The sequence below is a fragment of the Eleginops maclovinus genome, chromosome 1 (genome assembly GCF_036324505.1).
Source record: "Eleginops maclovinus isolate JMC-PN-2008 ecotype Puerto Natales chromosome 1, JC_Emac_rtc_rv5, whole genome shotgun sequence".
NCBI lineage: Eukaryota > Metazoa > Chordata > Actinopteri > Perciformes > Eleginopidae > Eleginops > Eleginops maclovinus.
The window spans coordinates 5,329,857-5,339,870 of NC_086349.1; the positions used below are offsets into that span (position 1 = coordinate 5,329,857).

Genomic DNA, 10,014 nt, shown 5'->3' on the forward strand with positions numbered 1-10,014 from the left:
TTTCTCTCCAACTTGAATTCATAATGACAACTTTAGTATCACCCCCCCCCCCCCCCTTTTTTTTTTTTTTTGCTTCTTTTTTTTTCTCGCGCGTTTTTATTCCCGCCACGTCTGTGTCTGGCCCAGTGGGTTATGAGGTTGGCTCTATTTTCATTCTGTGATTGACGTGGATTTGGAATGCGTATTCGCATTCCTATTGGTGGAGAGGGCGGAAAGGGGCGGAGAGACATGGACATCAGTGCATGTGGCGACGCCCGCTTACTACCGCCTTATAACCGTCCTCCCCCCTCAGTAGTTGTTTCCCAGAGCCGGTGTCTGACGGAGTCATTTGTTATACACCGTCTTCTCTGTTTATATCCTATAACTGTTTACAAAACAGTGCAAGGAACAGCTGTATTTCACATTATTTTTTATTGTGAATACAGTTATCCATACGCTGGGACGACAGTTTTGGTTATATTTCCCTGGATTCACAAGCGGCTTTTCTTTCATCCGGATGAGAGGACCCTTACCGCATTTTTGTTCCAGCAACGTGGACTCTAAGCTCTACACGGGAGACGGGAGAGTCATACAAACGGAATAAAATTGCTGAAACGAACTACAACGAAGAACACACACACCTCGTAAACCACTGGTGGATATATCCTGAAAGGAATGCTTCTGTCCAAGCTGAATTCTCTTGCCCACATCTCCACCGTAGACATGCCGGCGAAAATGCAGCACCAAGTTCATCAAGGTTAGACGCCCTTCTTTTTCTCATCGGTGTTGTCATTGAGCATGGGGCTGCAGCAATGGCCGGCAGCCCGCTTATTGTAGCTCAGTCCTAATATGATATACTTGACCATTTTCAAGCACGGTAGTCAGTTTTGAGCATAATATTGTATATTAACAACATATTATCATTATTATTGCTATTTGATATATTGAAACAGCTGTTTGTTTGGTGTCCGGTGTTTTCAGAGCTTAGTTTCCCGGGTATTCACCGGCTGTGTTTATGTTTTCTCCACAGGGAAGGAGAAGGAGGCTTTCGAGAAGCTGTATCAGGTCGGTGCGGTGCTGGGTAGCGGAGGCTTCGGCACCGTCTACACCGGTACGAGGGTGGCTGACGGAGCTCCGGTAAATACGCCTTATATGTTTTTATTATGAGAATACACTCCAAACCAGCTGCTTTGCATGTTTGATATGCTTTTTGTACATGTTTTTTGACGCGGTGTCTTCTTTGCCCTTCTAGGTTGCTGTCAAACACGTAGCCAAGGACAGAGTCTCAGAGTGGGGAGAGCTGGTAAGAAATCATTATTAGCGCTTATATTCACCTAATTAACATGATACTATACAAAATAGTAGTATATTGCTATAATAATGGACATATTAATGTGTTATTGTGTTATTTTGGCCTTTAATGTTTGAAATGCTAATGTTATTATTATTATTATCACTTCAGCATGGCTCGCGGGTCCCAATGGAGATCGTGCTGTTGAAGAAAGTGGGCACGGGCTTCCGTGGCGTTATCAAAATGCTGGACTGGTTCGAGCGTCCGGACAGCTTCATCATCGTGATGGAGAGGCCCGAAAACGTAAAGACCTGTTCGACTTCATCACGGAGAAAGGTGCCTTACCGGAGGATCTGGCGCGGAGCTTTTTCCGCCAAGTGCTGGAGGCCGTGCGCCACTGCCACAACAGCGGCGTGGTGCACCGGGACATCAAAGACGAAAACATCCTCATCGACCTCCGCACCGGGGAGATCAAGCTCATCGACTTCGGGTCCGGAGCCCTGCTGAAAGACACCATTTACACAGACTTTGATGGTGAGTCATCACAGCTCAAAACAGACTTCATTGTGTTTATTTTATTGCATAAGGGTGAGATTTGTTTCCACATCATTCAGTAGCCGTCTTTTAGTCTTGTGATTTTTTTTTTGACCACACACCCAGGCAGGAATTCCAAGGTTGTGTCATTTTTTACATCCCCCCTACATAGCAGCCTATTAATACAGGCTGAGCAGCATTGCCTTTGCTTTGGCGCCCCCAATAGGAGGCAAGCTCCATTTTTACAACTCAAAGTTTGTAAACAAAGTCACATGTCCGCTCTCCCCCTCCCACACACACTCTGCTCTCTCTCTCACACACACACACACACACACTGACAGTCAGGCTCTCTGCCACCTGAGCCCAGATAACAGCCTCACCAACAGCTGATAATTCTACACTCTTTGTTCATAAATAAACCACACCTGCAATGCTTTCATTTTCAATTTGACTCAAATACAATAAAAGATTTGGAGTTAAAGGTGTTTTTTTTTTTCCTGACAGGCACAAGAGTGTACAGCCCACCAGAGTGGATCAAATATCACCGCTATCATGGGCGTTCTGCCACAGTTTGGTCTCTGGGTGTCCTGCTGTACGACATGGTGTGTGGTGACATTCCTTTTGAACACGATGAGGAGATCACAAGAGGGCAGGTCCTCTTCCGGAGAAGAATCTCATCAGGTAAATTCACATTCTAAAACATACAGCAGCATTTTCGTTGACATTAACATAATGTGTCACACTCAGTTTATTGCACCAGACTTATTTCTCCTCATTTTCCTCCTTCAGAATGCCAGCAGCTGATCAAGTGGTGTCTTTCTCTGCGGCCTGCTGACCGCCCCTCCTTCGAGGACCTCATCAATCACTCGTGGATGCAGAGCACATCCTCTTTAGTCGCCCCGTCCGCTTTGCAGACGGAGAAGGCGGAGATTAGGCTGCACAGCATCGCCCACGAGCAAACCGCCTTCACTCCCACCCCTGTACCTGCGGCTCGGTGATGGAGCCAAACAGAACTGTACTGAACTGAGACTTTTACTAAAGTAACAGACTTGAAGCAGAGAGGAGGGGCGCCGCATGGGCTGACCGTCCTGACACAAGCACGAGTAAGGTGTCAAAGGACTAAAAAGAAAACCAAGGTCATGACGACACAATCATGGCTTGTTTTCAACCTGGAGTGCTCTCCGCCCCTCATCTCCCCAAGCTACTTGATTTCCCCCTGCTGTTGGGCGTTTATCAGACTGTAGTAGGGCATGCTCTGCGCTGAAAGTACATGCGCTTGCTGAATGGCTGCTCTATCTCTCTAGATGAGCAGAGGTGCAAGAGGATTAAAATAAAAGAAGTGCCTTCTTTGAGATTGTTGGGGGGACCCTGAAAATACTTGAAAGCAAAAAAAGGCTCCTCTTCTTATACCTTTTTTTAGCTCCTTACAAGGCTTTATATTGTTTTCCTCTCATGGGCCTAGATCAGTAAAGCTCATGTCATTTACAACCCCTGCTATCACTCCCATGTGATTAGCAACCTCATAGCAACATGTGCAAACAAACCCTTATAAAAAAGAAACACTGGACTTACCTCCTTCTTTTTACTACATATCCACCTCCTGTCTACAACCTCCACTTCCTCTGAGGTGGTTCACATCCACCTGAATGCACACCACAATGCAACCATACCGAAATACAACATCCTCTGCTCTTCACTTCAAATTTTTACGTTCAAACAGTGCCTCCCACAGGTCTTAAATATTCAGTGGGGACAAGAATTGTAAATAATAATAATGATATTTATTATTGCCGTGACTCACACGTTTAATGAACGGAGAATTTATTTATTTATTTATCTATGACAATTCTTTTGGCTGTTTGTGTGCATTTCATTCCACAGTCACTGAAGGGCCCACAGATTATTTAAAGAGACAAACAAAGATTTTTTTTTTCTAACCATATTTATGGCGTGGAATTTTTTTATATAAAAGAGCAGATGTTTGTGTGTATGTTTGTGTATGTCATGTATATAACGTGTAAATAGTCCCAACAAAGCACTTCCATCTTAATGTATCTGAACATTGGACGTCTACTGATGGTAACAGTTTTTGTTACGCTGTTGTCTGCTGAGGGAGCAAGTGGATTCTGAATGTGTGAATGAAAGTGTGTGAGAATGAGAAAACTCTTCTGTTTTCATGACTGCAGCTTGGATTGTTTTTTTCATCAATTCGAATTAGAATTGTAAATTATCTTTAGAAACTATTTTTATACAATTTCAATAAATATTTTTCTAACAATGACTTTTGACTCCTTCATATTATCTTACAGAATGTTGTTGTGACCCTTGACTAGTAGCTCCGTGTAGTCATGTTTAAAAAAAAAAGATCATACATGTAAAACAGTTAAAAACACGGATAGAATTTACTAGGTCAGAAGTTTATACCATTTCTGAGCAAGTTTCCTGTTTGACACCTTTTGTAGAAGAGCAGCGCCTACAGAGACGATGAAGAGATAAGAGGAGACAGGGCTGTTGGAAGGCAGATAGCAAAGAAGTGGGGCGGGGGTGCATACAAATAGAAAAACGCTATCTCAAAACATTCCAAGAATTGACTTTCTTCTACAAACTGAAATGTTTAAGATTAGTACTGAGTTCATTAGTGGTAGAAAATGTGTTCATTCATTCGTTACACCATAATCCATCCTAAAATGCACACCGATAGGAAAAGGAAATGACTCCCTTACATGTATTTGGCATAATGTATAAAACAGCTTTATGTTTAATCTCAGTTACTTTCAAAACATGGTACACAATATTACCAAATAATTAACCCAGCAGCATGGTTGGACTGAAGTGTTGGGAAGTCTTGGGACAAAAATGTGTTTTTGGCTCTTGGTGGAGGCCAAATAGGCAAAAAATGACACCCAGATTTTTATTTTCTTTTAAAGAATGTTTTGGGTAACCAGTGCCCCCAATACAGTGACAGTGTGGGTCAGAAACAGGGAGACAGAGGGGAAGACGCGCGGCAAAGGGACCCAGGCCGGACCCGAACACGGGTCCACCGCATGGGGACCAAACCCCAGCACATGGCCGCCTGCCCTACCCACCGAGCTACACGACGGCCGACACCCAGATTTTAATAATACAAACATACATAATTCATTGTATTTATTTCAGAGGTTATCCAAGTGCTCAAAGTGCTTTACATTACATATTAACATATTAGACTTGTAATACATTTAATACTGTGGACAATTCCCACAGGAGCAATTTAGGGTGAAGTGTCTTGCCCAAGGACACAGCGGCATGTTGACTGCAGTAGGGGTCATGTGATTGAACCTGTGCTTCCCTGGTCCCCTGATCTAATGATCAACCCAGCAAAACACTGCCCCAGTGCCGCATTTTCTCAAGGAAACATATGCCAAGAGAATCCAACTGTACTTACAGTAGGTTATTATGCAACAGCTGATGTTATTGATGTGTTGGTGCATTGTGGGATATCATCATCTCCTTTACTCTGATAGGGGATGATCGGGTGTTCCCTGCGCTAAAGGAGAAAAGAAAGGATGCATGGAAGCATCTTCTCGTAGCATTAAGAGAATACTGCTAGCTCTCATGATGGCTGCCACGTAATTGCTATGGGTCATTTTACTCGGTTAGGAACGTTCCTAAGCAAAAAAACAACAACTGTTTGACCAAGCCTGGTCCCATGTGAGAGCCATGTAAACTAACATTGAGTCCTAAAAATTGATTTGTTGGCTCCTCAACAAAGTACAACAATAATGCTGAAAAATATAAAAGGTTTTATCACTCTGTACAAGTGTACTTTTGATTTAATAAAGCCAACTACAATTAGAATAACAACTACATTACTCATTTAAAACATATTTTGAAACTTCAGAAAATAGCATCACAGCAAAAACATACACATTGAAACCAGACAGGTTACATCATTCTAGAAATAAAATGAGGTAGCCAGACTATGAGGTCTGGAGTGTCTGGCATGTGACTTTCCTAAAAAAGAAAATTCCATTCTTAAATATTTGTTAAGTTGTAAATAGTTGTGACATACTGTATGGCTGTCACAAAATCTGAAAGAAAAATATTTAAATGCAGTACTTTTATTTGTATTTGCTTAAAACTTCGAGTATTTTTCAAACTGTAAGTTTAGTTTTACTGAAGTAATGGGTAAATGTAATACTTGAAGCATTGAAACTATACAGTAACCACTTTCACAGCTGGATGTTAGTCACTGTCATCATGGGATTATATCCCACTGAGAAGATGATCTGGTGGGTTAATCTAGACATTTGAGTTGTGATGGTGACCAGCATGCAGCAGCCCATCAGGGATCTGTTTCTCTGAAACGATAAGAGTTGGAGGTTTAATCAGTTGTGACGCTCTTGTGGGACTTCTAGCCTCACTGCTAATCTTCTTGTCAGACGGTGCTACCGGCAGCGAAACATAGATTTACACAACCGCAAGCAACATGGTGGTTGGTTCCCATCAGTATCAGTCAGGTGAATACAATGTGCATTTCCCAGCTATGATTAGAATGACTGGATGGGGACTAAAATGCAAATGGGATCCATATCGGACGTCTTTATTCTCAGACACGTTTCAAGTCATAAATAAACCAATTCAAAGTCCTGCAGTGGCTCGATGCAAGTCCCAGTGTGTATTTTGGAATCAGATAATAATAGACGGAGCCCTTCAAAGGAAATGAGCCCTAAAAATAAAATGGCTGAATGAATTCAAAGTCGAGTGTCAGTCGTCAGTAGTGCTTGATGCTGGTTCTCTTCAGCAGGTACTCAGACATCATACAATTTCCCTGAAAAGATTACAGTGTGTTGTAGACCACACATAGTTTCTGCGAAAGGCCTCACCATTCATTTCCCCTCTCTTTCTTAGAACCACATCCCACATCTGACTCCGCATGATGGCTGCCGTTGTTAAGCATGTTCTAAAATGCTGCTTAGAATTTCTGCATTTCCAAATGTTCCCAGTATTTCAGCTGGAAAGTATGTTTTATTTGTTCAGTCTTCTTCATCTTTCAGTTTTTATTCAATTGGGGATGCAAATGAAGGTAATCGTTGAATGAGAACCAAAAATAGAATGTATTGTTGTCTTCTTTGCAATGACGGTTTGCAAGTACTTCAAAATGGCAGCAAGCAGCTTTTTCTAACACTACTTGCTCAGCAGTGAACAGGAAGGTGGACAGAAAGATGATTCTAAACAATTATTATAATGGTGCTCCGTAACTGCTGGATCCGTAAATATGTAACCGTTTGTTTGCTATACACTTAGAAAGGTGATGCTCTGCCATTATTGTGTTAACAAGCTAGTTCCACTAACCCGGGTTGGCCAAAAAAAGAATCAACATTTTGCGAAAATAAGAGAATATTGATATCATGTTGTACAAAAGGACCACAGTCAAGTAGCTTAGCTAAGCATAAAGATTGAATCATCATTTTATGGAAATAGCTAATTAGGATTGCACATTTTTTGTTGTTTGTAGCCATAGCTCAAAATCGGGTTAGCAAATTGTTGTTTGCTCAAAAGATGTTAATATATGCTATCCTTTATGTCAGCTAGTATTTGCCATTTTTATGCTGGATCTGGGATAGAGCCAGCAACATGGCATCAACTCTTTTTAAACAAAGGCCACATGTGCCTCAAGCTAATGTACAAGTGCAATTAGGAAAGGTTTAACTACATTTTGCCATTTGTGTGTCAAAATGTGTGTTTATGGAATTGCAGCTAAATAGAGTGTTTGTAGTAATTTAACTCTAAAATAAATTTGCCTATTTCCCAAAAAGTCGAACTATTCCTATAGTGGCCGATTATCCAATGTAACATGTTTCCAGGCCATTTTGTCTGCAAGGATATCTTAGTTCTGACCCGTGTTACATCCAGTTTTAATCCTTTTTGGTAGAACCATTGTACTTAGGGAAGGGGTAGGGTCAGTTCAAAATGTAACAGAATTGATTGTAAGTAAATTACAGAATCACGGCAGGTTATTTCCATCCAAATTGTATCTAAACTGGTTCACTAGCAACTTAATGATTGAAAAGTAGGCCAAATGCTACTAAACTGCATTTGATAATATAAACTACACAACATTTACATTTGAGTCAGTTGTATTTAGACGCTACAATGTGTCAGCAATCAGCAAGCTTAGTTTAGCATAAAGATGGGAAAATTTGACTTGTTTGGATCAAATCAAACTTGAGTAAGCAATAAGGGTTTCTTAAACAAATTGAGAGTAAAAGGTTACGCTTAACACATGGCTGTTATCCACTAGTTAACAGAGTAAAATAAGTAGTGGTTGTCTCGACCATCTATGAGAGGAAATTGGATAAAGTTCTTTGGAAATCACATTTGAATCGTTTTTTATTACGTCAGCTAGTATCAGCCATGTTTCATGCTCACTGGAGCAAGGATTACCTAATATCTTATTGATGAAGAAGCCGATAGCGGTAAAACTGATTAGTCATGCAAGCTAAATGTTTGCTAGATCCAAACTCTTCTCAAACAAACCCAGTATGCTTCTCAAACCAGCTTACAAAAGCAATTCAGGAACTTTTTAAAAATATTGCCATTTACATAAAGCTTTTCATGCCATATTAACTCTAAAGTGAGTAAGCCTATTTTCAAAAGGTCAAACTTTGAACTCCTTTCAATATTTGACTCAAGTTTAAATTTGAGGCAGGTGTATCTAGACACAACAGTGATCTGTGTTCTCCTATTGTTCAGGCTACCTTTGTTTTTTGACCTCAAATTTCCCTGCACACGTGGAGATACCCTTAATGCAAATAGTCTTCAGAGTCAAACACTGTTTGAGTAGGGTATTTGCGTGGACTGTTGATGAGTCACTCTCTGAATTCATTTGACTGTCTAAGTTCAATAGTGAGTCATCACCAAAGTAGAGCCGGTAGAAAAAAACAACTTTAAAACACTGTCTATGTTTAGGGTTCAGAAGAAAAGACCCATTGACAAGTCACTTGTGTGTGACCTGCACATGATAATGAGTCAATGAGTGTCATCTGTTTTGATCACATTGCAGAGGCTGTGGAGCACTGTGTTCTTCCCCTCTGTGCTATACTCAGCCTCAGCAGGCGTTATTGACCTGAGACTTCCCACCCGCCTCACCGGTGAGAGCTGATTGGCTCATCGTTCTCTTATTCCCGTAAGTCATGAGCTGCACCTTCTTATGAAAAAGATAAAGCCCTGCTGTTTCATAATCACCCTCCTCCCTGTTCAAACTGTGTGACGCAGAGCCGGAGATGTGAGGCAATGTTGACAAGGACTTCCTTCAGCCTCAGCCTCAGCCACCCCCCCCCTCCCCCCAACTCTGTCTAACTCTCTGTCACTGTCTATCTCCATCTGCCTATCTCCCTGCTTGATAAATACACTACAGGCACAGGTACACATTGTTTAAAACACTCACAGATTAATGGGAAATCATGTGTGCACTGGTTCAGTCTTTAAATTATGATGTTGAGAAATGGGCCTACACACATGCACATATATGAAATATGTCGTTGAAGTCTACGCAGTAAGGATTGCATAAAAGAGGGACGATCATACATCAAGACAGTAAATACCTCAATTACTGCAAAATAGGGCTGTTTAAAAAAGTCATTACAAAAGCTTCTGGCACGCATCAATTTAATTTCACTATAATTATGAGGGCCTCAAATTGACCTACATGTCATAGCTGCTACTTCAATTTAAACCTAATCTCTGAGTTGTAAAATAAGGATAAGTACTCACTATACAGTACTTGAGGGCAGTTTTGAGCCACTATAAATGAGCATTTTAATTTGTGCAACGAGGAAATGTTTCACTTTTTACCTTACATCTTTTATATTTTAATTGTTAGAAAAAATATATAACCCTAAAAATATATTTACAAGTTATGAATTCTTGCATCTCAATAGGGTGGTGCAGTGTTGACTTTTTGTTGTAGGCTAACTTGAAGTTAGCATCATCCACAAAAAGCCATGGGATTTTTCCATTGCTTTTTGGAATATTGCAGAAAATAATCTCTGCTGCTAAAACATTTTTATGAAACCAACATATTTTGTTCAGCAGGACAATCTCCAAATATTAACACAACGTTGCTAGTTTCTTGTTTATGAATAAATGCAAATGCCAGAAAAACAAAGCCTACGTTTGGCTTAACAATCTAATGACAGATTTCGCATGGCTGTGCATCATCACCGCTA

At 40.8% G+C, this 10,014-nt stretch overlaps 1 protein-coding gene across 1 annotated transcript; it reads left to right on the forward strand.

Moving 5' to 3' along the window:
* Positions 1-282: 282 nt before the first annotated feature.
* Positions 283-4,085, forward strand: pim1 (Pim-1 proto-oncogene, serine/threonine kinase). The gene is given in 7 exon segments (XM_063884542.1): positions 283-736; positions 1,010-1,116; positions 1,232-1,282; positions 1,442-1,571; positions 1,574-1,804; positions 2,309-2,485; positions 2,594-4,085. Coding segments are annotated over 7 exon segments (987 nt in total). The 5' UTR covers positions 283-654; the 3' UTR covers positions 2,803-4,085.
* Positions 4,086-10,014: the final 5,929 nt, after the last annotated feature.